The following is a 26,658-nucleotide window of genomic DNA, read 5'->3' as shown; positions in this document are numbered from 1 at the left end:
TGTACCCGCAACGTATTCATTCGTTCGTTCACTCATTAATTTGTTTCATTTACAGCCTATTTCTTTGTTTGTTTTTTACATTATCCATTGTAGGGTACATAATTAATGTACAGTCCACAGATTAGCTGTGGTAAAGGTTGTTGTAATAGGCTATAAAGTAGGGAACACATATTCACTATTTAGGCAACTAAGAGTTTTCCCTTATTTAAATCATAATTTGATGCTTAAGGTAGTTTTGTAGTAGTTTATATACTGGTAGTGTTAAGGGATATAGTGTTGCGGAGTAAGACATTAATATACGCTTAATTAATACAACAGCTAATATGCTAGTAATATGCATGCTAATAAGCAACTATGAAAAGTGTTGGTAACACTTAACACGTATTCACTATTAACTATGAGTTATCCCTGAACAAACTGCGAATTTGCTGCTTATTAATTGTTATTGAAGTAGCTGTTAAGTTTAGGTATGGGGTGGATTGAGGGATCTAAAATATTGCCATGCAGAATAAGTTATTAATATGTGCTTTATAAGTACTAATAAACAGCCAATATGCTAGCAATATCTATGATAATAAGTAACCAATTAATAGCTTACGTTTTATTCTAAGTGTTACCAGAGTGTTTCCTAATCTAAAGTGTTACTTAATTTCTGTCTTAATGTATAGAAATAAAAAATACCAAAAACATGTGAATTTGATTTTTTTTTAAATTCTGTTAGCTGTTAATTTACACCTACAGCATAAGAACCTCCAGAAATTAAAGAAATTAAGAGATGTTTTATGTACCAACCGACCTTATAGCTTTTTTAAAGTGTCTTTAAAAACTGTGCAATGTCACAACCAGTTTAAAGTCAAGCTAAACTTCACCAGGAATCAAACAATGTGTGTTTAGTGAAGGCCTTGCAGGGGGAACCTGAAATTGACAGTGTTTGAATCATAGATACATTAAATGTATGTATTTACGTGAACATTAAGTTTGATTGATACTTAAACAGCTTGTCTTTCTTATCAGGTTTATCCCCCACATGGGAGGCGGAGCCAAAAACTGTTTGTTTTTTCTCTCTCTCAAAACAATGCTCTTCTCTCCTTTAAAAAGCCCTGCCAAAAAAAACACAGATAGGTTGAGTTTTTCTTCTCGGCAGCCTGTTAACAACTAATCCAGTCACAATGAGTCTTTCTGCAAAGGACAAACTGGCGGTGAAGACCTTCTTCGGCAAGGTTGCCTCTAAGGCGGAAGACATTGGCAGTGAGGCTCTGGCCAGGTAGTTTGCACTGCAGTTTTTGCATAAATGAACGGACTTGCATAACATAGGCTGCTGTTATATCTCTTTTGTTTTGAATCTTTGCAGGACTCTGTTCGTCTACCCTCAGACGAAGACCTACTTCTCCCACTGGGCAGACCTGAGCCCCGGCTCACCCCAGGTGAAGAAACACGGGCTGACCGTGGTGAAGGGCGTCCTGAGCGCTGTCGAGTTGATCGATGATCTCAAGGGGGGTCTGCTCACCCTCAGCGAGCTGCACGCCTTCATGCTTCGCGTGGACCCCGCTAACTTCAAGGTACGTTTTGCTGAAAATATTTCATTTTAACTGTATTAATCTGTATTATTATTTATTTATGTATTTATTTGTTTGTTAGATCATCAATCACAATCTCCTCGTTGTGCTCTCAATGATGTTTCCGGATGACTTCACTCCTGAGGTGCATGTCTCTGTGGACAAGTTCCTCGCTCTGGTCAGCCTGGCTCTGTCCGAGAAGTACCGCTAAAGTCGAGCCCTGTCTTCATCTCCGACGCGACACTGTATTCGCCTTAATGATGATGAATGTAATAAAATGAAATCAAGCTATCATTTTCGTCTCGTTTTGTTTATACACACAAAATTGGAATTGGTAGTGGTACACGTAGGCTACTCAAGTTATAATTGGCCAAATTTAGCTACAGACCTATGCAGTTAGTAACTTGGTAACAAATTCAACTGAATAGACCCAACGAGTAAACTCAAATATTTGAATCGCTCAATCAAAAAAACTTATTTGCTCTAAACTTTTGTAAAAATGCTGCAAAAACACTGGTTTATATGAAAATTTATTTTATTTTTGATTACTGTTTTAATACGTTATTGCATAAGAACATTTTGGAATTCTAAAATTAAATGTAACATATATAAGTAAAAGTCCAGTCGCGAGGGAGCTGCAAACCGCATGCCTTGACCGCTAAGAACACTTCCTTCATCATTACGTCTGCATATTTAGTTAATTTAAGATCTATTTAAATTATTTAACTTATTATAAATAAATATAATTACTTATTATTTTAACATTTCAAACGTTTCCACACTGGCACAGTCTGACTAAAGCCTACATATTTACATTTACATTTATTTATTTAGCAGACGCTTTTATCCAAACTTACATTTGAGGAATATAGTTTTCATTATAAAGAGGCAAATAAACGCAGAATGTGCGTTAGGGTGAGAAGTTCATATAAACATGCTATCATACTTTCACATATCTTATTACAGTATACTGACTAATGCATAGTATGTAGATATATATATATATTAAATTTTCGTATTCACCCCATTTCTTAATATCACTTTTTTTCACCTCATATTTTCTTCTAAACAATATTCTTTTAAACTATGAAAAAACTTAGATTAAAAAGCATAACGCAATTAAAAAATAAGTTATAGTTTTAAATGTACTAACCTGTTTGTCGGCTATATGTCCAATATTTAATAGACTGTTGTCCTCATGGAAATTAAGTAGGTTGGTTATAAACAGAATTTTTGCATATTGATATTTCTGCATTTTAAGCTAAATACTCCCTGGTCAGAAGCTAAATCTTTTTTTAAGAGCCAACCCCTTCATAAATGCAAGCTGAAAGCATACTATTACTGAAATGTAAATATCATAGTCAGTTTCCCCTCACTTCTGGCCATTGTCCATTCATTTGATTCTACTGAAACATGATGTTCTTTCATTCGTTTATGACATCAGCATATCTTAAGTTATTATTTATTTGAGTCGCATATTTGTTTTCATGACAAAATATTGATAACGTGTTGCATGTACCACCAGCAATCTTAATCCAAAAAATATAGCAGCTCAAAACACGTTTAAAATATGTTTTATACAGTGTCGTATGTAATGACACACCTAATTATTTATGTATGTATGCATTTGTTAGTTACACTTCAAGAGTATAGAGCAATTATAGGATGTCCTTCATAATGAAAGCCTCGGAGGGCTCGCTGTAATTGTTCTGTCTCTGTAAAGTTTGAATAATAAATAGGCCTACATGTGTCTAAGTCAAATTTTTCCATTTTAATTGTTGGTCAAGTAGTTGTAATGAAAACTACCCTCCATCAGCCCTCACAGATTAAATTCATTCCGATTTTCAACAATGCTGTTTGCTCTTTAAATAAATAAACAGTTATGAATTGTTTATGGTGGGGTATTACAAACGAACTGTTATGTGCACATTACAAATATACAGCGCAGCATAATGCATTTTTCACAAACAGTAAACAAACGTATCACAAGGAACATTTGAGTCCAGACCTTATTATTTTGACGTTTTGTTGTCCTTTTGGTGTTAAGGATGGGTGGAGAAAATAAGATTGACAGGCTACTGTGCCAAGACTGTAAGAGATTCAAGCTTTCTTATCTGGTCAACCATTCAAAATGCTTGACATAACACCTCTTTGCATCAGCCACTGACTTTTAACTGCACGCAAAATGCACATCTGGAACCAACCATCTGTCTCCATATTTTCTCCAAACCGCAGGTAAGCATCAGGTCTTTTTTTATGACAGAAACAAAATGTATTTAACGATTTAGTCTGATTTAAGAGTGCCTGGTAGGATCGGATATGTTGTATGTGGCGCTGTCCAGTGCTGAAATCAGAAAGTAGTCGCTAAAAGGTTTTTCCAAGTAAATATTTCCCTTTGTAAGATAGGATTCCAAACCAAAAGTGTTAATTTACAATCCAGATGCCTGTAGCCAATAATAAGAGGATGCTATTAAGATTACAACATTTCATGCAGTGCAAACATCAATAACAGAACAACACTGGTTTGTTTATTGTTTTATTAATTGGAAGATGCACATACATATTTCTGTGCAGCTTTTCAAAACCAGATGTTAACTTAATGGTACTGTTTTCCAAGTGCTGAGACTACGACTGCCAGAAACTTCTGCCATGCTGCTTGAATGTCTGGAGTGAAGGCACGACCGAGCTGGGAAGCCACAACAATGGTCAGGCAATCACCGAGGAGCTTTGAGGAGAAAATCACAAAGTGTTCAAATTTTCACAAATACACTCTAAAACTATATACGTTTTTAAAAGGATGCAATAGGAACCATTTTGGGTTTCCAAAAATAACCTTTCTTTGGACAGTAGTTTTGCGTGACATTGTATTAATCTAAAGAATCTTTTCCACTAAGAAGTTTTTGTGCATGTGTACGGTTAAAGATGCATAAAAATGTGATGCATTATTTTTTTTAAAGCCATGCGAGTTATTATTTAACCTCTCCTCGTACCCATACTCAGATTCAAACTCAAAAGCGAAGACCCACCCTGAAGTTGTCTGGATCCACGTGAAGCTTTTCGGAGTGCAACACGCTCAAGGGTGCATAGGTGTTCTTGATGTCATCCATGCTCTGGACCGCTCTTCCGAGTCCGTTGAGCACAACCTTGCCGTGAGCAGCCACTTTTTTATTAGCCATAATGGCTGCGGCGTCACTCAAGGACCCAAATGAGCCAAAATAGCGTTGAGTCCAAGGGTACACGATGAGACATCTGTGGAGGAACACGTGTAAATGTCAAAGAAGCCAACTAATTGAATTCAGATTAACAGATTGGACACACTCACCTTGCCAAAGCCTGGGGACCAATAATATCCCCTTTTAGTTTTCCCCACACATCTTTGATGGCTTTGCGCTCAGCGTCAGTCCACTCCACCATGATCAATTAGCAGTTGATACTTCAATGATGCGATGGCACTATTTGTTAGTGAGGTCGCGTTTATTTATATCAGTCACCCGCTTGTATAATCATGTAATCCTGCAAAACATATGTCATGAATTATGTCCAAATGACGTTAATCCAATCTGAAAATTAGCTTTTCCCTTAGTAGGCCTACTTATCAGTGCTGAAACACGAGCTTCATTAATGTGCCAAAATGAACTTGGACTGAAACAGGGCTGATATGTCGATATCACCAATATCTGTTTCCTGTAAACAGTTCAACAGCGCAATGTGAGGCATAGCGGAGTATTCACAAGATCTGCCTTCAAAACGGCACCTGCTGGTTATTTGGTTTAAATTTCATATTTTCAAATGTGCCCGAAGACCTTGATTGATTATTTCAGGTGTGTTGATTAGTTTTGACACAAAACTTATTCAGCTGGCCAGAATTATATTACTTTTCTACCGGATCTCATCAAAGTGCGTATATCAATAGCAAGAGTTAATGTTTTTATTTGGCGTACTATTTAGCTACATGTACGGACTTTGTCGTGCATATGATACGCAATGGGTCAGGGTTGTGGAGTAGATGCGTATCATATCTGCGAAAACTGCGCACGCCAACATAGCCTACTAAACTGTTTTTTTTTTTTTTTTTATGAAAAAACTGCCTGATTTTTGAGTGCGGTCTCATGAAAATGCATATAAATAGTACGCCATATAAAAACAAAATAGTGGTATTGCTATGTAAAAATTGACTTTGGTGTGCAGATGATACGCACTAGTTTGGCGTGCATATAATACGACCATTTGACAAAATGTCAAATAAACATCGGTCCAACTCGTGCTCTTCTGAGCAACTTGTGCTCTTCTGAGAGCTATTTCTTTCAAGTTTTATTTTTAAATATTTTTTCCAAATATCTCCCTGTTACAAGATTTTAAAAACTGTTGAAATGTGGCTTATCTACACTTAAGGGAGAGAGGCCGCCCGCAGTCTTTTGATAACAGACCATTTCAAAGATAAGCATAACATACATTTTCTCAGCAAGGCGTGGCAAGAATTATATAATATTTAATTTCCATAAAGTACATTTGGAATATGACAAAATCAACCAATTCATATATAAACAGATTAAGCGTGCTTTTACGAAAAAAAGCTATAGGCTGCATATTTTGAATTGCTTATTATGTGAAAGTTGTATTCTGTACTTTTGCAGAATCCTAAAAAAATAAAAACAAAATGCATTATCACCATATGATATTCATCAAAGTTATAGATTGTTAATTATTAAATGAATTAACTTCCATTTAATTAATTGTTAAATGATTGAATAGAAGCGTATTAAATGAAGAAGAAGCAAGAAAGTCGTGAAAAAAGTTAAACATTTTGGCACTCTTCCACGGTCTGATAAGTCATCTTTGGGGAGAGAGGAGGGTCTTGGGTGTATCTTCTATAAAAACCGCCAGTCCTCTTGCAGCAGACTACAGAAGTTTGCTGCAAAGTCATCCTTCCACAATGAGTCTCTCTGCCAAAGACAAAGCTACCGTCAAAGGCTTTTGGGCCAAGATCGCAGGAAAGGCTGATGACATTGGTCAAGATGCTCTTTCTAGGTAAGGTTATTAATCTAAGCTGAGTCACAAAGTTTTCTTCGGGCATGTATCTGTCATTCAGTTCATTGTGTGTGTCCAGGATGCTGGTGGTCTACCCCCAGACCAAAACCTATTTCGCTCACTGGAAGGACCTGAGCCCCGGCTCTGCCCCAGTGAGGAAGCACGGGGCGACTGTGATGGGCGGCGTTGCTGAGGCTGTCAGCAAAATCGATGACCTTACCTCTGGCCTCCTGAACCTCAGCGAGCTTCATGCTTTCCAGCTGCGCGTGGACCCCGCCAATTTCAAGGTAAGTGCAAAGAATTTCATCTTTAGTCAATACCGAATACTACTCTCGTTAAGTCACGTTAACTTAATTTGTCTCCTGTGTTTTCATAGATTCTGTCCCACAACATCCTCGTGGTTCTGGCCACTATGTTCCCCAACGATTTCACCCCAGAGGTCCATGTTTCTATGGACAAGTTCCTCAGTGCTTTGGCCCTGGCTCTGGCCGAGAAGTACAGATAAATTCATGACATTGTGATGAAGTCGAACTGCGTCAGACCAGATATATACCTGTATAAACATTCTGTCTTATGATGCAATAAATGATTATGAAAAACATTAACTAAACGTCTTTTGTGCATGTTTTTGTCATACACATGCAGTGTTTTAAAAACACCTTAACGTGAAGATAAATACAAGTCATTCATTGTTTCATCCAGTTTCATAGTTTCATTCATTCTTTCGACCAGTCTGTTAAAGAACTATTTGTATTTGTATATAATAACATTCAAATATATAATAAAATAATTAATAATAAAGTTGTTGAATATTCACATAGCACATAGCCTATAACAATATAGCTATACATTTGAACTTTTCTTTAAAAGGTTCCATCACAGGCCTTAGATTGAGAAAACTGATCAAATTTACATTTTCCCTCAAGAAAAAAATGAATGTTGCTTTCTTACACTTGCATACTTCGAGCTTTTTTACACTTGCATACTTCGAGTATATATAGGGAGATCGGGAGGGTTGCAACACTTTTTGCCTTTGCTTTAGTTTCACAGAGACTGTTTGCATTAGAAAGGCAGAATTTAATACAATAAAGCCACATCAGTCAGCTACTCACTCGCATTGCTGTAACACATATACATACAAATTATGCTTGAATATACAGAGTCAAATGTTGCAACTGACCCCACAACAAGGTACGGTTGCAACAGTCATTAAAATTTGATATATTAGCTTGACACAATATCTTTGACACATCGTCGCCTTGGAATTATAATGTTCTATCTTAATTTTTTTGTCAAAATTGAGTTATTCACATATTCTTATTTTTTGACAATTTATTTACATATTATTGTTTCTTTTGTAAGTTGTGTACATTTAGGGACTTTTTGAGTAACAGACAGGGTTCTATGTACAGAAGTCTATGCATGGAACGCAAAAACTTTAAAACTCAATGTATCAAAACTTCTCAGAACGCAGATAGAACCTTATTATTCCAATGCGTCGACATGCTATAGCTATGCCTATTAGAAGCTAAGAAAAAATATATTTGTTCAAGGAATAGTCACATTTGGTTGATTTCGGCTAGAAAGGCTGAGGTGCAGATTGAGCATGTGCAGTATTAATATCATCACTTTAGTTCATTCCTGATTGAAGAAATAACCCACGCTGCAACCGACCCCACTCTCCCCGACATACAGCTTTATACAAATAAATGTGGACACTTTTCTCCATTCACATGGCTGAGATACCTTTAATTGAGTAATTATATTTACAAAAATGTATTTGCTCCATTTGTCTTCAATTATTAACTTCTTGAAATCTAAGAAATTCAACGTTTCTTGCCTATTAAAACTATTTGAAAAACTTTCGATAATCAGTTGTTTTTACATTTTCAGTGAACTTTAATATTTCTATAGGGGGTCAAATGTCTCAAAACTTTTCTTTGGTACATTCCATTCTTTTATTTACACCGACAAACGGCGTATTTATTTATAAAATATATCAGGCTATTTATGCCTAGAATAATATATAGATAATTTATCTGTTTGTTTTGTTTGTTTTTGTTCAGTTACTAACTTATTGACTGATTCTTTTGTTTGTAGGATCTATTTTCATGTTTACTATTTATTGTTAATTATTAAAAGTGATTAAAAAAATTAAAAATGTATTATTTATTATTAAAAGGCATCGTTATATTTCAATACAAGTTCCCCTATGATTAAGCTATGAATTGTTTTAGTTGGAAATGGCAGTCTTTCATAGCATATATGAGAATATAATTAACTGTGAATTCATACGAATATAAAAAACACAGGATACACTGCATATTGAATCATGAAACATTTATTTGCTTCAGCTCAGAAGAACATATTGTTTTGTTTAAGCATCAGATGATCCTCTGTGTAACAGTCACAGCAGGTTTTGTTTCTAGTGGTACTGTCTTTGAAGGGAGGAGATCACGACGGCGAGGAACTTCTGGAAAGCGGCCTGGACCTCAGGGGTGAAGGCAGCACCCAGCTGTGCAGCACAGACGACGGTCAGACAGTCACCCAAAAGCTGTGGGAGAACACAAGTGTACACGGTCATAGACAGAAGGGATGAGCACTGGAGTCAGAACAAGAATTGGTAATAAACACGTTCATCTTACCTTGAAGTTGTCAGGATCCACGTGGAGCTTCTCGGAGTGCAGCACGCTCAGTTCAGCATATTCGGCTTTGATGTTGTCCATGTTCTTCACGGCTCTATCAAGGCCATGCAGCACGACTTTACCGTGAGCAGCAACCATGGGGTTTCCCATGATGGCAGCGGCATTGTACAGGTTTCCAAAGTTGCCGAAGTACCTCTGGGTCCAAGGGTAAACGATCAGACATCTACAAACCAGAACGAAGAGAAAGAGCATTGTATTAGAGCACAGCAAAGAAACTAGATGGCCGCTTTGAGTTATTATATTTGCCAAAACTCAATACCTTGCCAGAGCTTGCTGACCAACGAGGTCGTAGTTCATCTTGGAGAAGATGTTCTGGATGGTGGTCCTCTCAAAATCTGTCCACTCAACCATGTTTCCGACTTTAGATGTTCAGACAAAGTGTCTTAAACAGAAGCTAAAGAGTGCTGCAAGACAGAGTTTCTTTGCAGTACTTAAATGCGCTTCATCACTCCTCCCCTTGACAGGCGATTGGTGCATGTCTGTGGGCTGGATCAACCACGTCCACCCAAAAGATGCATATCATTACATACTTTTCTCTTATGATATCTGCAAAGACTAAACTTAAACAGATGATTTTAACAATATTTTTGAATAAAAAGCAGTAGCCACTCTAGGCCTACTGAGTATGCATGTTTTTTTTTGTTTTTTTTTTTTGTTTTTTTTTACTTATTTGAACGTGTAAGCATTTTAAAGAACAATTATAGCTATCGGATTGTAGACTGCATGTGAGAGACATAAATAAAATAAAATTGCAAATATGGAATTCTGAACATAGAAATTAGTTTTTTAAAGTTGAACTGTGCCTTCCATTTATCTGCAAATGTGTTCTGCACCACAAAATCTATGAAGTAAAAACTTGTCATTTGTTCATGTTGTTTCTTTCAGTTGTCTACTAACTGAACAAAAGATGAACAATGACAGCCTGCCTATAAACAGTTCATAAAGACAAGAAGTAGCCGACTTTTGTACAGTGGTAAAAGTACCCTAAAGAGTTAAAACACTGGTGTTTAATGCTTTAAAGTAACTTACAACTGATTTCAAACGTCAAAGTGTCTTTAAAGATATATCATTCGACAAATAATAATAATAATAATATCAGCATTTTTATTACTGATCTTTATCATATACAAATTAATAATTTGCTATTAAATAGCAGAACATCTATGAGTTAAATACTCCACAGTTTATCAGTAAATAACTGAACAATTGAGTAAGAGTACACTGAGAATAGTTCATCTCAAAAACGTTGAACAGTAGTTTTACATTGTAAGACTAGAAACCATTAAAAACCAGCTCCGTGTTTCATCTGTACCCCGCCGACGCCCCGCATTTCTCTAAATTGCACGAAAAATCGGAGGGCACCATGTTGTGATCTTATTTAGAGGAGACTCAGGGGCACAAACATGAAAAGCCCGTCTGCTCAGAAAAGATGCTATTCTATGTTAAAAGATGCTATTATATGTTAAAGAGAGAGGTGGTAAAGTAAAAATCGCATCCTATAAAAATAGACTTTGTTCGATATTTGTTTAGAGAATCGGCTCTGTCTACATCCTTTAATTTTTCCCAAATTAATGAGAACACCATGCAGAGGAACGAAAATCATGGGTAGGTTAATGTAGCTCCCAGCAAGTTTTGGTGTCCCAACTCCCTCAGTTCCAACTACACATGTGTTTAATGGCGCCTCACGTGAAAAGTTGTAGTTTCGCAGTAAACTCAACAAACTAGACAAATAAATAAATAAATTAAATAAATAAAAAATTACAGTATCACTGTATGTTGTTCATTCGAATTATAAGTGGAGGTTATTACATTAACATTAATTTCAATTTATTAACTGCTAATTTATATAATAATAATAATAATAATAATAATAATAATAATAATAATAATAATAATAATAATAATAATAATAATAATAATAAAGTGGATAGAAAAGACGAAGTATGTCTTGAGAAAAAAGTTAAACATTTTGGCACTCTTCCACGGTCTGATAAGTCATCTTTGGGGAGAGAGGAGGGTCTTGGGTGTATCTTCTATAAAAACCGCCAGTCCTCTTGCAGCAGACTACAGAAGTTTGCTGCAAAGTAATTCTTCCACAATGAGTCTCTCTGCCAAAGACAAAGCTACCGTCAAAGGCTTTTGGGCCAAGATCGCAGGAAAGGCTGATGACATTGGTCAAGATGCTCTTTCTAGGTAAGGTTATTAATCTAAGCTGAGTCACAAAGTTTTCTTCGGGCATGTATCTGTCATTCAGTTCATTGTGTGTGTCCAGGATGTTGGTGGTCTACCCCCAGACCAAAACCTATTTCGCTCACTGGAAGGACCTGAGCCCCGGCTCTGCCCCAGTGAGGAAGCACGGGGCGACTGTGATGGGCGGCGTTGCTGAGGCTGTCAGCAAAATCGATGACCTTACCTCTGGCCTCCTGAACCTCAGCGAGCTTCATGCTTTCCAGCTGCGCGTGGACCCCGCCAATTTCAAGGTAAGTGCAAAGAATTTCATCTTTAGTCAATACCGAATACTACTCTCGTTAAGTCACGTTAACTTAATTTGTTTCCTGTGTTTTCATAGATTCTGTCCCACAACATCCTCGTGGTTCTGGCCACTATGTTCCCCAACGATTTCACCCCAGAGGTCCATGTTTCTATGGACAAGTTCCTCAGTGCTTTGGCCCTGGCTCTGGCCGAGAAGTACAGATAAATTCATGACATTGTGATGAAGTCGAACTGCGTCAGACCAGATATATACCTGTATAAACATTCTGTCTTATGATGCAATAAATGATTATGAAAAACATTAACTAGACGTCTTTTGTGCATGTTTTTTCTTCTTCCTTCTTTCATAGACCTTTCAGTGTTTTAAAAACAGCTCTGTTGTCATAACGTGGTAAACTATTGCAAATGGAGAGACAAAATATTGCAACTGTTTCATTCATTGTATGGAACTACCAGCCAATAAACATGTTATTTTATCTCTTGAAACTCGCTGTGGACGTTTTATAACAAAAGTGTTTAGTCTGACTAACCACAAAAATAAATAATAAATAAATAAATCAAAGATGAAAAAAACAGCAACTCAATCAATAAACTTTAACCTTTGTATATAAAAAAATATAATGATATAAGAATTTCTCAAGCTTAAGCATATGCCTACAGGCAGAGGTGTAAAGTATTTGAGATTCATTAGTCTACCTACTATATTTTGGATGGTTTTATAATTGTTGCGATTAAAGTCCTTCAACGTACAAAGAGCCAAGTATATTTCACTAATCAGTAGCAGTTCTGGCTCCTTTGATGCCCTAGATGCCTTAAATCGTATGAATGTGTACGAGTGTGGTCGTACGAATTCGTACGAATAAGCCACCTTGTAAACGAATTGCCGTGAGATCGGGTTGGTGCGTCATACTGTGCAAAAGCGAAGGACGTGAGTGCAATGAGTCGTGCTTGCGCGAACCATGAATGTGCCATCACGCCACAATAAAAAGCTGTCACATTTTGTCATTAAAATAACACAACATAGAATGTCTGAAATTAAGTTTAAAGAATACAAGAAAGTACTGTCTGAAAGCTGGGTGCGCGGGCGGTAACCCATGCTGCCCAATGCGGCTGCCTAAAATAAAATAAAATAAAATAAAATAAAATAATGCAAAATGCAAAATATAATTAGTCACAGATATATGGACGTCTTAAATCTAATAAATTATATTTTATCAAAAATCAATAAAATAAACCTCAATGCAAAATATAATTAGTCACAGATATATGGACGTCTTAAATCTAATAAATTATATTTTAATTATAACTCATAACCATTCATTAAGAACATTAATTTTAGCCCGAATCTTAACATGGTCGACCATCAGAACTATTCGTATTTGTATCGAATATATATATATATATATATATATATATATATATATATATATATATATATATATATATATATATATATATATATAGCCTATACATACATACTGAATTTGATATGCACGTAATCAAATTAATTTAGGCCTACTATACATTTTAACATTTCCCTAACAGGTTTCAATGGTTTTAGTTTAATATCTTTATATCAAAATTTCGCTTTTGTTCAAGAAAAACAAAATAATGTTAAAAAATACAATTAAAAATAAATGAAAAATCATTATTATTTCATTAAATAAAATAAAATAATTATTTTAATATTTTATTTAAATATAAATGTATTATTTTCATTTTTGGTTAGTTTGTTTTTGTTCATTTATAAACGTATTTATTATTTCGTTTTGATGTATCTATTTTTGTTTACCCTTAATTGTTTATTATTTTAAAAGGCTTGACGTTTCCATTTGATTATGAATCAATACTTGTTCCACCTTAACACACATTTTTAAAATGACAGTATCATGTTATTTGTTTGTCAGTCCCGTTCACAATTACATCAAATATAACCATTATTAAGCCTATTTTAAAAAATATAATTCAACAATCGATGTTTGCAATCTGTATTTGTGTTAATATTTGTGTCTGTTTCAAATAAAATAACTGCAGAACTGTCCAACTCTGTAACTTCTCTAAAAGGCCATCCTTATTTCAAATGGCTATGTATAGCCTAATTATAAAAAATAGCATTTATAAGAATATAATGAACTGTGAATTCATACGAATATAAAAAACACAGGATACACTGCATATTGAATCATGAAACATTTATTTGCTTCAGCTCAGAAGAACATATTGTTTTGTTTAAACATCAGATGATCCTCTGTGCAACAGTCACAGCAGGTTTTGTTTCTAGTGGTACTGTCTTTGAAGGGAGGAGATCACGACGGCGAGGAACTTCTGGAAAGCGGCCTGGACCTCAGGGGTGAAGGCAGCACCCAGCTGTGCAGCACAGACGACGGTCAGACAGTCACCCAAAAGCTGTGGGAGGACACAAGTGTACACGGTCATAGACAGAAGGGATGAGCACTGGAGTCAGAACAAGGCTTGGTAATAAACACGTTCATCTTACCTTGAAGTTGTCAGGATCCACGTGGAGCTTCTCGGAGTGCAGCACGCTCAGTTCAGCATATTCGGCTTTGATGTTGTCCATGTTCTTCACGGCTCTATCAAGGCCATGCAGCACGACTTTACCGTGAGCAGCAACCATGGGGTTTCCCATGATGGCAGCGGCATTGTACAGGTTTCCAAAGTTGCCGAAGTACCTCTGGGTCCAAGGGTAAACGATCAGACATCTACAAACCAGAACGAAGAGAAAGAGCATTGTATTAGAGCACAGCAAAGAAACTAGATGGCCGCTATGAGTTATTATATTTGCCAAAACTCAATACCTTGCCAGAGCTTGCTGACCAACGACGTCGTAGTTCATCTTGGAGAAGATGTTCTGGATGGTGGTCCTCTCAAAATCTGTCCACTCAACCATGTTTCCGACTTTAGATGTTCAGACAAAGTGTCTTAAACAGAAGCTAAAGAGTGCTGCAAGACAGAGGTTCTTTGCAGTACTTAAATGCGCTTCATCACTCCTCCCCTTGACAGGCGATTGGTGCATGTCTGTGGGCTGGATCAACCACGTCCACCCAGAAGATGCATATCATTACATACTTTTCTCTTATGATATCTGCAAAGACTAAACTTAAACAGATGATTTTAACAATATTTTTGAATAAAAAGCAGTAACCACTCTAGGCCTACTGAGTATGCATGTTTTTTTTGTTTTTGTTTTTGTTTTGTTTTTTACTTATTTGAACGTGTAAGCATTTTAAAGAACAATTATAGCTATCGGATTGTAGACTGCATATGAGAGACATAAATAAAATAAAATAGCAAATATGGAATTCTGAACATAGAAATTAGTTTTATAAAGTTGAACTGTGCCTTCCATTTATCTGCAAATGTGTTCTGCACCACAAAATCTATGAAGTAAAAACTTGTCATTTGTTCATGTTGTTTCTTTCAGTTGTCTACTAACTGAACAAAAGATGAACAATGACAGCCTGCCTATAAACAGTTCATAAAGACAAGAAGTAGCCGACTTTTGTACAGTGGTAAAAGTACCCTAAAGAGTTAAAACACTGGTGTTTAATGCTTTAAAGTAACTTACAACTGATTTCAAACGTCAAAGTGTCTTTAAAGATATATCATTCGACAAATAATAATAATAATAATAATAATATCAGCATTTTTATTACTGATCTTTATCATATACAAATTAATAATTTGCTATTAAATAGCAGAACATCTATGAGTTAAATACTCCACAGTTTATCAGTAAATAACTGAACAATTGAGTAAGAGTACACTGAGAATAGTTCATCTCAAAAACGTTGAACAGTAGTTTTACATTGTAAGACTAGAAACCATTAAAAACCAGCTCCGTGTTTCATCTGTACCCCGCCGACGACCTCGCATTTCTCTAAACTGCACGAAAACACCGGAGGGCACCATGTTGTGATCTTATTTAGAGGAGACTCAGGGGCACAAACATGAAAAGCCCGTCTGCTCAGAAAAGATGCTATTCTATGTTAAAAGATGCTATTATATGTTAAAGAGAGAGGTGGTAAAGTAAAAATCGCATCCTATAAAAATAGACTTTGTTCGATATTTGTTTAGAGAATCGGCTCTGTCTACATCCTTTAATTTTTCCCAAATTAATGAGAACACCATGCAGAGGAGCGAAAATCATGGGTAGGTTAATGTAGCTCCCAGCAAGTTTTGGTGTCCCAACTCCCTCAGTTCCAACTACACATGTGTTTAATGGCGCCTCACGTGAAAAGTTGTAGTTTCGCAGTAAACTCAACAAACTAGACAAATAAATAAATAAATTAAATTTAAAAAATTACAGTATCGCTGTATGTTGTTCATTCGAATTATAAGTGGAGGTTATTACATTAACATTAATTTCAATTTATTAACTGCTAATTAATATAATAATAATAATAATAATTATTATTATTATTATAATAAAGTGGATAGAAAAGACGAAGTATGTCTTGAGAAAAAGCTAAACATTTTGGCACTCTTCCACGGTCTGATAAGTCATCTTTGGGGAGAGAGGAGGGTCTTGGGTGTATCTTCTATAAAAACCGCCAGTCCTCTTGCAGCAGACTACAGAAGTTTGCTGCAAAGTCATCCTTCCACAATGAGTCTCTCTGCCAAAGACAAAGCTACCGTCAAAGGCTTTTGGGCCAAGATCGCAGGAAAGGCTGATGACATTGGTCAAGATGCTCTTTCTAGGTAAGGTTATTAATCTAAGCTGAGTCACAAAGTTTTCTTCGGGCATGTATCTGTCATTCAGTTCATTGTGTGTGTCCAGGATGTTGGTGGTCTACCCCCAGACCAAAACCTATTTCGCTCACTGGAAGGACCTGAGCCCCGGCTCTGCCCCAGTGAGGAAGCACGGGGCGACTGTGATGGGCGGCGTTGCTGAGGCTGTCAGCAAAATCGATGACCTTACCTCTGGCCTCCTGAACCTCAGCGAGCTTCATGCTTTCCAGCTGCGCGTGGACCCCGCCAATTTCAAGGTAAGTGCAAAGAATTTCATCTTTAGTCAATACCGAATACTACTCTCGTTAAGTCACGTTAACTTAATTTGTTTCCTGTGTTTTCATAGATTCTGTCCCACAACATCCTCGTGGTTCTGGCCACTATGTTCCCCAACGATTTCACCCCAGAGGTCCATGTTTCTATGGACAAGTTCCTCAGTGCTTTGGCCCTGGCTCTGGCCGAGAAGTACAGATAAATTCATGACATTGTGATGAAGTCGAACTGCGTCAGACCAGATATATACCTGTATAAACATTCTGTCTTATGATGCAATAAATGATTATGAAAAACATTAACTAGACGTCTTTTGTGCATGTTTTTTCTTCTTCCTTCTTTCATAGACCTTTCAGTGTTTTAAAAACAGCTCTGTTGTCATAACGTGGTAAACTATTGCAAATGGAGAGACAAAATATTGCAACTGTTTCATTCATTGTATGGAACTACCAGCCAATAAACATGTTATTTTATCTCTTGAAACTCGCTGTGGACGTTTTATAACAAAAGTGTTTAGTCTGACTAACCACAAAAATAAATAATAAATAAATAAATCAAAGATGAAAAAAACAGCAACTCAATCAATAAACTTTAACCTTTGTATATAAAAAAATATAATGATATAAGAATTTCTCAAGCTTAAGCATATGCCTACAGGCAGAGGTGTAAAGTATTTGAGATTCATTAGTCTACCTACTATATTTTGGATGGTTTTATAATTGTTGCGATTAAAGTCCTTCAACGTACAAAGAGCCAAGTATATTTCACTAATCAGTAGTAGTTCTGGCTCCTTTGATGCCCTAGATGCCTTAAATCGTATGAATGTGTACGAGTGTGGTCGTACGAATTCGTACGAATAAGCCACCTTGTAAACGAATTGCCGTGAGATCGGGTTGGTGCGTCATACTGTGCAAAAGCGAAGGACGTGAGTGCAATGAGTCGTGCTTGCGCGAACCATGAATGTGCCATCACGCCACAATAAAAAGCTGTCACATTTTGTCATTAAAATAACACAACATAAAATGTCTGAAATTAAGTTTAAAGAATACAAGAAAGTACTGTCTGAAAGCTGGGTGCGCGGGCGGTAACCCATGCTGCCCAATGCGGCTGCCTAAAATAAAATAAAATAAAATAAAATAAAATAAAATAAAATAAAATAAAATAAAATAAAATAAAATAAAAATAAAAAATCAATAAAATAAAATAAACCTCAATGCAAAATATAATTAGTCACAGATATATGGACGTCTTAAATCTAATAAATTATATTTTATCAAAAATCAATAAAATAAACCTCAATGCAAAATATAATTAGTCACAGATATATGGACGTCTTAAATCTAATAAATTATATTTTAATTATAACTCATAACCATTCATTAAGAACATTAATTTATATATTTATTTATATATATATAGCCTATACATACATACTGAATTTGATATGCACATAATCAAATTAATTTAGGCCTACTATACATTTCAACATTTCCGTAACAGGTTTCAATGGTTTTAGTTTAATATCTTTATATCAAAATTTTGCTTTTGTTCAAGAAAAACAAAATAATGTTAAAAAATAGAATTAAAAAAAAAATGAAAAATCATTATTATTTCATTAAATAAAATAAAATAAAATAATTATTTTAATATTTTATTTACAAAAATAAATGTATTCTTTTCATTTTTGGTTTGTTTGTTTTTGTTCATTTATAAACGTATTTATCATTTCGTTTTGATGTATCTATTTTTGCTTACCCTTAATTGTTTATTATTTTAAAAGGCTTGACGTTTCCATTTGATTATGAATCAATACTTGTTCCACCTTAACACACATTTTTAAAATGACAGTATCATGTTATTTGTTTGTCAGTCCCGTTCACAATTACATCAAATATAACCATTATTAAGCCTATTTTAAAAAATATAATTCAACAATCGATGTTTGCAATCTGTATTTGTGTTAATATTTGTGTCTGTTTCAAATAAAATAACTGTAGAACTGTCCAACTCTGTAACTTCTCTAAAAGGCCATCCTTATTTCAAATGGCTATGTATAGCCTAATTATAAAAAAATAGCATTTATAAGAATATAATGAACTGTGAATTCATACGAATATAAAAAACACAGGATACACTGCATATTGAATCATGAAACATTTATTTGCTTCAGCTCAGAAGAACATATTGTTTTGTTTAAACATCAGATGATCCTCTGTGCAACAGTCACAGCAGGTTTTGTTTCTAGTGGTACTGTCTTTGAAGGGAGGAGATCACGACGGCGAGGAACTTCTGGAAAGCGGCCTGGACCTCAGGGGTGAAGGCAGCACCCAGCTGTGCAGCACAGACGACGGTCAGACAGTCACCCAAAAGCTGTGGGAGGACACAAGTGTACACGGTCATAGACAGAAGGGATGAGCACTGGAGTCAGAACAAGGCTTGGTACTAAACACGTTCATCTTACCTTGAAGTTGTCAGGATCCACGTGGAGCTTCTCGGAGTGCAGCACGCTCAGTTCAGCATATTCGGCTTTGATGTTGTCCATGTTCTTCACGGCTCTATCAAGGCCATGCAGCACGACTTTACCGTGAGCAGCAACCATGGGGTTTCCCATGATGGCAGCGGCATTGTACAGGTTTCCAAAGTTGCCGAAGTACCTCTGGGTCCAAGGGTAAACGATCAGACATCTACAAACCAGAACGAAGAGAAAGAGCATTGTATTAGAGCACAGCAAAGAAACTAGATGGCCGCTTTGAGTTATTATATTTGCTAAAACTCAATACCTTGCCAGAGCTTGCTGACCAACGAGGTCGTAGTTCATCTTGGAGAAGATGTTCTGGATGGTGGTCCTCTCAAAATCTGTCCACTCAACCATGTTTCCGACTTTAGATGTTCAGACAAAGTGTCTTAAACAGAAGCTAAAGAGTGCTGCAAGACAGAGTTTCTTTGCAGTACTTAAATGCGCTTCATCACTCCTCCCCTTGACAGGCGATTGGTGCATGTCTGTGGGCTGGATCAACCACGTCCACCCAAAAGATGCATATCATTACATACTTTTCTCTTCTGCAAAGACTAAACCCAAGTAGTTAATTCTAACAATGTTTTCCTGACATTAAAAATATGGAAACAACAATAGGTCTAATGAGACTACGAATTCTGTTTATAACTTATTTAAAATATGGCAACGTTTTTATTGAAAAATGTTAATCTGATGATATCGAATAAATGACATAATACATATGATAGAATATTGTTTCTGAACAGATAAATTTGAGGTTCTTAAATCAAAATAGAATTTGAATAACTGTGAATGGATGGATGGATGGATTTATCGAAAATTCCATAATGTAATTAAATGAGACAACATCTCCTTAATTTAGGATCCTTTTAAAAAAAAGTGTATAGTGCAACGTGTGTATTACTTTTTTACAGTAGGCCTACCATATCTGCACATAAAGGACCCCGCTTTAAAATAATATTGGGATTATAGGCAGCCGATGGAATGTGTAGAACCTAGCCTAAAACTTTAAAGTCTGACATCACAGAATGACGTCTTTCAGCGACCCCTGCTGTCCATAAGTCTTAACTTGGCTACGCTTGAAAAGAGGGCTAACAAATTTAAACAGAATCAGTCCACTACGTTAACCGACAGGGGGCTCCAACGTCTATCAATTTCAAGTGTGCTGAACTGGCATGACAAAAACTGCACAAAACAATAGCAGCTTGACAGCGCACAAAATGTGTGGAATGTTAAGTATTCCGATCCAAATACCCAATGTTTACAATTAATTTAAATTAAATTAAAAAATACAAATAAAGCATCGTGTAAAATTTTAACAAAATAAATAAGTAATATAAGCTTTGGATTAAAGCGTCAGCTAAATGCATAAATGTAAACATAAGTTATACAGTTTTGAGAAATATGAGGGAAACCTCAAGTAATGGCGAATCATTCATTGTCTCTTATATTATGGATGCATATTGTGCTGCTAACACACAGCATCCCATATGTTTTCTCAAATGTGAGGTATGTGCACTTCGTGTTTTTATAAAAACATTTGTTATAGAAAATGCAGCTCTGTCTCAGTTTTGTTTTGATCACAGACACAGTATGTACTATTTTGATGTGAGGCAGAGTGTAACAGCTATTGAGGAAGTCTGCAGGGTTCATATCAATTGGTATTTTCCATAGCTAATGTTTTGTAAAGAATGTTTTCAAAAAGTTGTCTAATTAAAATATTTTTTAAAGTCTATCTCTGTTTCAGTTCCATTTCTATTTGATTAACAATCTGAATTTGGTATCTAATGGAGATATTGGAATATGAGGTTATAAATGGACGCATACATTTGATTTGTATTATTATATAGTCTACACTTTTAACCTTTATCAAGGTCACTGTTAATATTATATGGGCCTAATACAAGTAGGCATATATGATAGTTTTATCATACTTTAAATCTTTTTAGCTATAGGCATCCAGCGTAAAACGTGTCAAATCGGTTGTGCGAATCACTGTGCTGTGGCCACCTCTGATAAAGAGAGCATGCTGAAGGAAGAGAGAGAGAGAGAGAGAGAGAACATGCGCCCACTAGGGGGAATTACTTGTCCAGTGGCGAGAAAGAAATGCACTCAGTGTCGTTCAGTGAGGGCTTTGATTTGTCTGTAAGAAGTACAGCAAATCAGCGATACCACACACACACACACACACACACACACACACAATCAAAACACACTACACGCATGATGTGTCGATCAAAACGATGCAATGCCTTGAAGCTTATCACAGCCATGTGCAATACAGAAAAGAAGTTGGTTACAAGCATAGGTGGATAAAGTAGTCTATAGTACAACTCTATTACTTGAGTGAAAGTAAATGCTGGTCAAATATCACTCCATGCCAAGTAAAAGTTGTAAAGACAGATTTTCTTTAAGTAAAAGTACAGAAGTACTTGCATTTTAAAGTACTTGATTTCAAACCTTTTTATGTTAACACACCATTTTATTATTGTTGCCTATGCAATACTTGCAATACCTCTGAAGCAACGTACAACACATTACACCTACTGAAAAGCTTGTAGTAGATCTTTGGAATAAAGAGCTATGGAAATTCATGTGCATGAAATCACTTTAATTACTGTCCTATTCTGAAAAGAAGAATACATTAAGAAACTTCCTTTGGGGTCACTGCAAATGCATGACGTTGGAAACGTTAAGCAGTTTATTAAGCATATTTAAGCACTACTGTAAATTTAATTTTACATCTGCTGCAGATGTCAGTCACCTAGGCTAAAGCGTCATGGCAATTACAACTTCACAGTGCATCAAACCTGTTCTGGACATCTTGATTAAATAGACTATAAGGTGGCTAACATTACAAGTTCCTAAGCCCATCGCATAGTGAGATAAAAACATACTTATGTTCAAATAAACAACTAGTATAGTCATTTGATGCATTAATTATTATATCACCATGCATCAACTCGAACGCAATCATTAACACATCGTATATACACTTTTATATGAACTCATAAATAAATAGACTGTAAGAAGTTAAATAAATGATCAAATCTGAAGACTATTTAATATTTCTGTTTAACAAAACAATTGAATTATAAATTATATCATAATTTTAATAAAACGTGCAAAATAAGGCAGAATCTATATATAGGACCCATAGGCTGAATCATACCTTTAGTGCATGATGTCCACTGTAGTGGACAGATATATTTTCTGTAACAGAAAAAAAAAAAATTACAAGAACAATATTGTTAAATTGATGAAACCATGTCTGACATTTAGCTGATTTTGTTTTTGTACCTGTCTGGTGTTCTGAAAATAAAAGGATTTGACACTTATTCCTGAGGTAGCCTATATGGTTTACCTTTACCCCAGCATCAGATGCGTCAAAGGGTTAAACCCACAGCCTGCGCCCACCATTCTCATGTTCCGCAATATAAGTTTAGTTAGCCTGGTGGACAAATACATTTACAATATTTAAAAAATATTTCGCTTAATGTAAGCTAGCTGGGTTGTCTGCATGTTTCTTCCGCTATCACAGATCATGAAAACTGTGCGAGACAAATATTCAAAATAGCCTATTTAGCATCCTTTCTTGACTATTAAATCACCTTTAGGATTCCGTGCAGAAAAAGAAAAGAAAAAATGAAACAAATATTTCAGATATTTCTTTAAATAATGAGCAATTTAATATACAGTAGACCTACTTTTTCAAAAACCTGTCCTGTCTTTGTGGGTCAAGTAGACTATAGAAAATGTTAACCCTCTCTGTTCAGCTCTGATAATTTAATGAAATTTCGGCATTAATATGATGAAAAGCATATGAAGATTTTATATATGAGAATGAGCAAGAGTGTCGCTATTTTATATCTCCCTTGTTTTGTCTTGTAAAATCTTAATATGTGTACACGGACAAAATCTTCTTTGACCTCAGGAGAACTGGGGTGGAGAATGGTGTTCATGTATAATAGTGATTTCAAGGCTGTAGCTCATTTTTAATAACTTCAATTCATCCCAGGTCTGTAATTGAAATCTGAATTTCATAATTCATCAATTGTAGCATTTTTTTTTTTTTTTTTTTTTTTGAAGCCGTGGAGTAATAAAGGTACTACAAAACTATACTAAAATTGCAGTTAACTTTACAGACATACCATATGTCAAAACTTTTTTTGGTAATTAAAGGCAAACACAGATGCAAAATAATGAATTTTTAAAAGTGCACTTTTATAAGCATTTTAAATTGACTTTTGAAAATATGAGTTTTTTTCATATCTGTAATGGAAAAACTTGAAGAAACCCCGTCAAACATCATATTTCTCATTGTTCTGATTGTGTATAAGACTCGGACACAGCCAATATCATACGGAAACCAAATATTTACAGTGGTTTGATATGTAAATATCGACTAATCATGAACCGTGTTGACTCAAGTTCATACACATAATGGTTATTTTAAAAACCCATTTCTTGTACTCTGATCATATAAATGCAGCTTTGGTGAGTTTATTTGCAAAGGGACACAACAAATGTGGAAGCAGAATGCTTTTATCAAATAAACAACATAGGCCAATTCTTTTCCATATGATCAATTCAAATATGAGAGATAAAAATAAGACATGACTCAGTTCCTTATTCTCTGCCTTTTATTGAGAAATGTTATTCAGACATCACACTTGAGTTGGTCACGGGTGCCGCACCGTGTCGTTTGGATGCCCACCGGGAGTTTAGCGGTATTTCTCAGAGAGAGCCAGAGCCAAGTTCTGAAAAAACTTGTCAACTGACATGTGAACCTCTGGGGTGAAGTCTCCAGGGAAGAGCATGCCGATGACCACGATCACATTGTGTGCGAGGATCTAGAAAAGGAACACAGAAACACATTATAACGATTATGTACATGATGAGAAGTCTAAAATTACACTCTTAGGTAAGTTTTGTCATGGTGTACCTTGAAGTTGGCCGGGTCAATACGCAGCTTGAAAGCATGAAGTTCGCTCAGGGAGGACAGAGCTCCCACAAGGTCGTCTATCTTTGAAACGGCATCACCGACAGCACCCATGATAGTCTTGCCATGCTTCTTCACAGGACCAGACCCAGGGCTCAGGTCAGACCAGTGAGAGAAGTAGGTCTTGGTCTGAGGGTAGACGGTCAGCATTCTGAAAGAAAGCAATAACATTGTTCATTTCGGTGATCATTTGAGGTACTCGAATAAATCAAAACTTTAACTTCTTTATGTTATTTTGCAAAGTTATTTGACAAAGTTCTACATAGCCTTAGTTAGGAAGAGAGTGATTCAACATTACCTGCCGAGGGCTTCAGCGCCGATCTCATCGGCTCTGGAGCCGATCTTAGCCCATAGGGCTTTCACAACAGCCTTGTCCTTATCAGAGAGACTCATTGCTGCGTCTTCTTTTTCTCAAGTTAGATTGTCTTCAGAAAAAGATGTTGGCGAAAACAGAAGTGTGTCTCACTTTTTATATAAAACTAAGGAAGGGCACACCCGTCAAATCGGTCCAAACCGCACCCCTTAAACGCTTTTCTGCTGATCCCCGACTTGTGTTGCCCAATCAAAATCGTGCCAATTGTGTGCTTCTTGTTTAATTGAGATAACGATTTTATTTTCACATCTTTCAGGCGCTTAAGTGTCCGTTTAATATTTTTTATTCCCACTTAATCACCATTTTAAAACTTATAAATCAGAATTAACTTATAGTTCAAATGAACTGAATCGACATGTGTAGGCTATTTATTTATTTTTATTATATTTTTTCGTATTTTATATGCTTTAATAAATGGCGCCTGAACTCTCGTAAAAGATGACATGTCATCAATGACGAGACAATATTACATTAAATTAGAAATTTGAAAATCATCATTAACTGAAAACACTTGTAGCATCATCGCATTTGTCTGTCCATACATTGTAATTCAAATACCTATTTACAAGGGTGCTTTAGTATTTCATTTATTTTATTTTGGTTTTCATTTATTAGTAATGTTTTGTTTGTTTAATGTTTATTTTATATATTTGATCAACCACAATTTGTAGGCAGAAAAAAAGCTTACTCATGTTTAGGACATCTCACAAAACATTATTTTGGACGGTGTCCGATCAGTGATGTCCAGACATGTATGCGTCACCTGCTCGGAGAAATAACCAATAAGATGTTGCATCTTGTTATGGGCGGAGACATCACACATCAATAAATTGTCCTCCGGTTTCTGAATTTCTACTAGTGATTCCTGCTGGACTTAAACAAGTGCCTAAGGACACCCTAAAACGTAGACATGGTTGAGTGGACAGATGCTGAGCGAAGTGCCATCATTGGCCTGTGGGGAAAGCTTAATCCCGATGAACTCGGACCTCAGGCCCTAGCCAGGTATCATTGCATCACATTCTTTAATAGACATATTCTTCGTGTTAGAGGATGTCATTTGCGCAGTTTATTTAACCCTGTTCTTAATGATTCTGTCTATTTAAGGTGTCTGATCGTGTATCCCTGGACTCAGAGATATTTCGCCACCTTTGGGAACCTGTCAAGCCCCGCTGCGATCATGGGTAACCCCAAGGTGGCAGCTCACGGCAGGACTGTGATGGGAGGTCTGGAGAGAGCCATCAAGAACATGGATAACATCAAGGCCACCTATGCGCCACTCAGTGTGATGCACTCTGAGAAATTGCATGTGGATCCCGACAACTTCAGGGTAGGTTTGCGCAAATAAAACTAATATTTGCGTGATGTAAATATAGAAAACTGTTGTGCTCATATTATGTTGAAAAACAGCCCCCTAATAGATCTCTTGTTCTGCAGCTCCTGGCTGATTGCATCACCGTGTGCGCTGCCATGAAGTTTGGCCCATCTGGGTTCAATGCTGACGTCCAGGAGGCTTGGCAGAAGTTTCTGTCTGTCGTCGTTTCCGCTCTGTGCAGACAGTACCACTAGATTCCCATCACCGATGAACACCAGCTGGATTGCAGAAGATCGCGGGAGTTGTTCACACAAAGATCTAACTCTTATAAAATAAGATCAATAAAATATTGTTAAAAGCACTTTGATGTTGTTTGCTTCCATTTTTTCAAGAGAACACTGACCAGCAGTCTACATGACCAAAATAAAGCTCTTTAAAAAAGAAACATGTTCTAGATGACAATTTAGGGAAATAACCCTGTTCTTAACTTTTAGCATGTTTTTCGACTCGACTTAATGAGTCAGCAACAAGCCAGCCTGGCAAAAAACAGTTTTGATAGATTTGCACACTGTGGGTGTTGACCGCTTGAATTCATTGATAAAAGAAATTAAATTTATCACAACCCCCAGTGGCTCTAGTATCAAAATAAGCT

At 36.0% G+C, this 26,658-nt stretch overlaps 10 protein-coding genes across 10 annotated transcripts; 5 read left to right on the top strand and 5 right to left on the bottom strand.

Annotated features, from left to right (window-relative positions):
• Positions 1-1,103: 1,103 nt before the first annotated feature.
• Positions 1,104-1,774, top strand: LOC113069408 (hemoglobin subunit alpha-2-like). The gene is made up of 3 exons (XM_026242498.1): positions 1,104-1,264; positions 1,352-1,559; positions 1,639-1,774. Exons 1-3 carry the CDS (start codon positions 1,170-1,172, stop codon positions 1,765-1,767), a joined length of 432 nt encoding a protein of 143 aa, XP_026098283.1. The 5' UTR covers positions 1,104-1,169; the 3' UTR covers positions 1,768-1,774.
• Positions 1,775-4,078: 2,304 nt separating this feature from the next.
• On the bottom strand, positions 4,079-5,037 carry LOC113082777 (hemoglobin subunit beta). Its single transcript, XM_026254239.1, has 3 exons — positions 4,879-5,037; positions 4,583-4,805; positions 4,079-4,281 (listed from the first exon to the last, which is right to left on the bottom strand). The coding sequence occupies exons 1-3, from the start codon at positions 4,968-4,970 to the stop codon at positions 4,153-4,155; spliced, it is 444 nt and encodes a 147-aa protein (XP_026110024.1). The 5' UTR covers positions 4,971-5,037; the 3' UTR covers positions 4,079-4,152.
• Positions 5,038-6,426: 1,389 nt separating this feature from the next.
• Positions 6,427-7,189, top strand: LOC113082760 (hemoglobin embryonic subunit alpha). Its single transcript, XM_026254238.1, has 3 exons — positions 6,427-6,584; positions 6,664-6,871; positions 6,961-7,189. Exons 1-3 carry the CDS (start codon positions 6,490-6,492, stop codon positions 7,087-7,089), a joined length of 432 nt encoding a protein of 143 aa, XP_026110023.1. The 5' UTR covers positions 6,427-6,489; the 3' UTR covers positions 7,090-7,189.
• A 1,720-nt stretch (positions 7,190-8,909) lies between these two features.
• LOC113082728 (hemoglobin subunit beta-2) lies at positions 8,910-9,716 on the bottom strand. The gene is made up of 3 exons (XM_026254236.1): positions 9,549-9,716; positions 9,230-9,452; positions 8,910-9,138 (listed from the first exon to the last, which is right to left on the bottom strand). Exons 1-3 carry the CDS (start codon positions 9,638-9,640, stop codon positions 9,010-9,012), a joined length of 444 nt encoding a protein of 147 aa, XP_026110021.1. The 5' UTR covers positions 9,641-9,716; the 3' UTR covers positions 8,910-9,009.
• A 1,613-nt stretch (positions 9,717-11,329) lies between these two features.
• Positions 11,330-12,087, top strand: LOC113082744 (hemoglobin embryonic subunit alpha). The gene is made up of 3 exons (XM_026254237.1): positions 11,330-11,482; positions 11,562-11,769; positions 11,859-12,087. Exons 1-3 carry the CDS (start codon positions 11,388-11,390, stop codon positions 11,985-11,987), a joined length of 432 nt encoding a protein of 143 aa, XP_026110022.1. The 5' UTR covers positions 11,330-11,387; the 3' UTR covers positions 11,988-12,087.
• A 1,944-nt stretch (positions 12,088-14,031) lies between these two features.
• LOC113082712 (hemoglobin subunit beta-2-like) lies at positions 14,032-14,748 on the bottom strand. Its single transcript, XM_026254235.1, has 3 exons — positions 14,599-14,748; positions 14,280-14,502; positions 14,032-14,188 (listed from the first exon to the last, which is right to left on the bottom strand). Exons 1-3 carry the CDS (start codon positions 14,688-14,690, stop codon positions 14,060-14,062), a joined length of 444 nt encoding a protein of 147 aa, XP_026110020.1. The 5' UTR covers positions 14,691-14,748; the 3' UTR covers positions 14,032-14,059.
• A 1,600-nt stretch (positions 14,749-16,348) lies between these two features.
• Positions 16,349-17,106, top strand: LOC113082696 (hemoglobin embryonic subunit alpha). The gene is made up of 3 exons (XM_026254234.1): positions 16,349-16,501; positions 16,581-16,788; positions 16,878-17,106. Exons 1-3 carry the CDS (start codon positions 16,407-16,409, stop codon positions 17,004-17,006), a joined length of 432 nt encoding a protein of 143 aa, XP_026110019.1. The 5' UTR covers positions 16,349-16,406; the 3' UTR covers positions 17,007-17,106.
• A 1,911-nt stretch (positions 17,107-19,017) lies between these two features.
• LOC113082685 (hemoglobin subunit beta-2-like) lies at positions 19,018-19,752 on the bottom strand. Its single transcript, XM_026254230.1, has 3 exons — positions 19,585-19,752; positions 19,266-19,488; positions 19,018-19,174 (listed from the first exon to the last, which is right to left on the bottom strand). The coding sequence occupies exons 1-3, from the start codon at positions 19,674-19,676 to the stop codon at positions 19,046-19,048; spliced, it is 444 nt and encodes a 147-aa protein (XP_026110015.1). The 5' UTR covers positions 19,677-19,752; the 3' UTR covers positions 19,018-19,045.
• Positions 19,753-23,944: 4,192 nt separating this feature from the next.
• On the bottom strand, positions 23,945-24,785 carry LOC113082666 (hemoglobin subunit alpha-like). Its single transcript, XM_026254211.1, has 3 exons — positions 24,620-24,785; positions 24,265-24,472; positions 23,945-24,172 (listed from the first exon to the last, which is right to left on the bottom strand). The coding sequence occupies exons 1-3, from the start codon at positions 24,712-24,714 to the stop codon at positions 24,044-24,046; spliced, it is 432 nt and encodes a 143-aa protein (XP_026109996.1). The 5' UTR covers positions 24,715-24,785; the 3' UTR covers positions 23,945-24,043.
• A 744-nt stretch (positions 24,786-25,529) lies between these two features.
• Positions 25,530-26,367, top strand: LOC113082649 (hemoglobin subunit beta-like). The gene is made up of 3 exons (XM_026254196.1): positions 25,530-25,696; positions 25,799-26,021; positions 26,129-26,367. The coding sequence occupies exons 1-3, from the start codon at positions 25,605-25,607 to the stop codon at positions 26,258-26,260; spliced, it is 447 nt and encodes a 148-aa protein (XP_026109981.1). The 5' UTR covers positions 25,530-25,604; the 3' UTR covers positions 26,261-26,367.
• The last annotated feature ends 291 nt before the right edge of the window (positions 26,368-26,658 follow it).

The sequence above is a fragment of the Carassius auratus genome, chromosome 5, assembly GCF_003368295.1.
Source record: "Carassius auratus strain Wakin chromosome 5, ASM336829v1, whole genome shotgun sequence".
In the NCBI taxonomy this organism is placed as follows: domain Eukaryota; kingdom Metazoa; phylum Chordata; class Actinopteri; order Cypriniformes; family Cyprinidae; genus Carassius; species Carassius auratus.
The sequence above is the reverse complement of the archived record's forward strand: the minus strand, read 5'-3'. Positions and strand labels throughout refer to the sequence as shown.

Bases quoted from the DNA above. Each gene is read 5' to 3' on its own strand.
- LOC113069408 (XM_026242498.1), top strand. From the start codon at position 1,170: ATGAGTCTTTCTGCAAAGGACAAACTGGCGGTGAAGACCTTCTTCGGC. The intron at 1,265-1,351 runs GTAGTTTGCACT...GAATCTTTGCAG, and splicing joins GGCAGTGAGGCTCTGGCCAG to GACTCTGTTCGTCTACCCTC. The intron at 1,560-1,638 runs GTACGTTTTGCT...TTTGTTTGTTAG, and splicing joins TGGACCCCGCTAACTTCAAG to ATCATCAATCACAATCTCCT.
- LOC113082712 (XM_026254235.1), bottom strand. From the start codon at position 14,690: ATGGTTGAGTGGACAGATTTTGAGAGGACCACCATCCAGAACATCTTC. The intron at 14,503-14,598 runs GTATTGAGTTTT...TCTGGTTTGTAG, and splicing joins GGTCAGCAAGCTCTGGCAAG to ATGTCTGATCGTTTACCCTT. The intron at 14,189-14,279 runs GTAAGATGAACG...GTCCTCCCACAG, and splicing joins TGGATCCTGACAACTTCAAG to CTTTTGGGTGACTGTCTGAC.
- LOC113082696 (XM_026254234.1), top strand. From the start codon at position 16,407: ATGAGTCTCTCTGCCAAAGACAAAGCTACCGTCAAAGGCTTTTGGGCC. The intron at 16,502-16,580 runs GTAAGGTTATTA...GTGTGTGTCCAG, and splicing joins GGTCAAGATGCTCTTTCTAG to GATGTTGGTGGTCTACCCCC. The intron at 16,789-16,877 runs GTAAGTGCAAAG...GTGTTTTCATAG, and splicing joins TGGACCCCGCCAATTTCAAG to ATTCTGTCCCACAACATCCT.
- LOC113082685 (XM_026254230.1), bottom strand. From the start codon at position 19,676: ATGGTTGAGTGGACAGATTTTGAGAGGACCACCATCCAGAACATCTTC. The intron at 19,489-19,584 runs GTATTGAGTTTT...TCTGGTTTGTAG, and splicing joins GGTCAGCAAGCTCTGGCAAG to ATGTCTGATCGTTTACCCTT. The intron at 19,175-19,265 runs GTAAGATGAACG...GTCCTCCCACAG, and splicing joins TGGATCCTGACAACTTCAAG to CTTTTGGGTGACTGTCTGAC.
- LOC113082649 (XM_026254196.1), top strand. From the start codon at position 25,605: ATGGTTGAGTGGACAGATGCTGAGCGAAGTGCCATCATTGGCCTGTGG. The intron at 25,697-25,798 runs GTATCATTGCAT...TGTCTATTTAAG, and splicing joins GGACCTCAGGCCCTAGCCAG to GTGTCTGATCGTGTATCCCT. The intron at 26,022-26,128 runs GTAGGTTTGCGC...CTTGTTCTGCAG, and splicing joins TGGATCCCGACAACTTCAGG to CTCCTGGCTGATTGCATCAC.
- LOC113082777 (XM_026254239.1), bottom strand. From the start codon at position 4,970: ATGGTGGAGTGGACTGACGCTGAGCGCAAAGCCATCAAAGATGTGTGG. The intron at 4,806-4,878 runs GTGAGTGTGTCC...GTTCCTCCACAG, and splicing joins GGTCCCCAGGCTTTGGCAAG to ATGTCTCATCGTGTACCCTT. The intron at 4,282-4,582 runs GTGGGTCTTCGC...TTCTCCTCAAAG, and splicing joins TGGATCCAGACAACTTCAGG to CTCCTCGGTGATTGCCTGAC.
- LOC113082744 (XM_026254237.1), top strand. From the start codon at position 11,388: ATGAGTCTCTCTGCCAAAGACAAAGCTACCGTCAAAGGCTTTTGGGCC. The intron at 11,483-11,561 runs GTAAGGTTATTA...GTGTGTGTCCAG, and splicing joins GGTCAAGATGCTCTTTCTAG to GATGTTGGTGGTCTACCCCC. The intron at 11,770-11,858 runs GTAAGTGCAAAG...GTGTTTTCATAG, and splicing joins TGGACCCCGCCAATTTCAAG to ATTCTGTCCCACAACATCCT.
- LOC113082760 (XM_026254238.1), top strand. From the start codon at position 6,490: ATGAGTCTCTCTGCCAAAGACAAAGCTACCGTCAAAGGCTTTTGGGCC. The intron at 6,585-6,663 runs GTAAGGTTATTA...GTGTGTGTCCAG, and splicing joins GGTCAAGATGCTCTTTCTAG to GATGCTGGTGGTCTACCCCC. The intron at 6,872-6,960 runs GTAAGTGCAAAG...GTGTTTTCATAG, and splicing joins TGGACCCCGCCAATTTCAAG to ATTCTGTCCCACAACATCCT.
- LOC113082666 (XM_026254211.1), bottom strand. From the start codon at position 24,714: ATGAGTCTCTCTGATAAGGACAAGGCTGTTGTGAAAGCCCTATGGGCT. The intron at 24,473-24,619 runs GTAATGTTGAAT...GCTTTCTTTCAG, and splicing joins GGCGCTGAAGCCCTCGGCAG to AATGCTGACCGTCTACCCTC. The intron at 24,173-24,264 runs GTACACCATGAC...TTCCTTTTCTAG, and splicing joins TTGACCCGGCCAACTTCAAG to ATCCTCGCACACAATGTGAT.
- LOC113082728 (XM_026254236.1), bottom strand. From the start codon at position 9,640: ATGGTTGAGTGGACAGATTTTGAGAGGACCACCATCCAGAACATCTTC. The intron at 9,453-9,548 runs GTATTGAGTTTT...TCTGGTTTGTAG, and splicing joins GGTCAGCAAGCTCTGGCAAG to ATGTCTGATCGTTTACCCTT. The intron at 9,139-9,229 runs GTAAGATGAACG...GTTCTCCCACAG, and splicing joins TGGATCCTGACAACTTCAAG to CTTTTGGGTGACTGTCTGAC.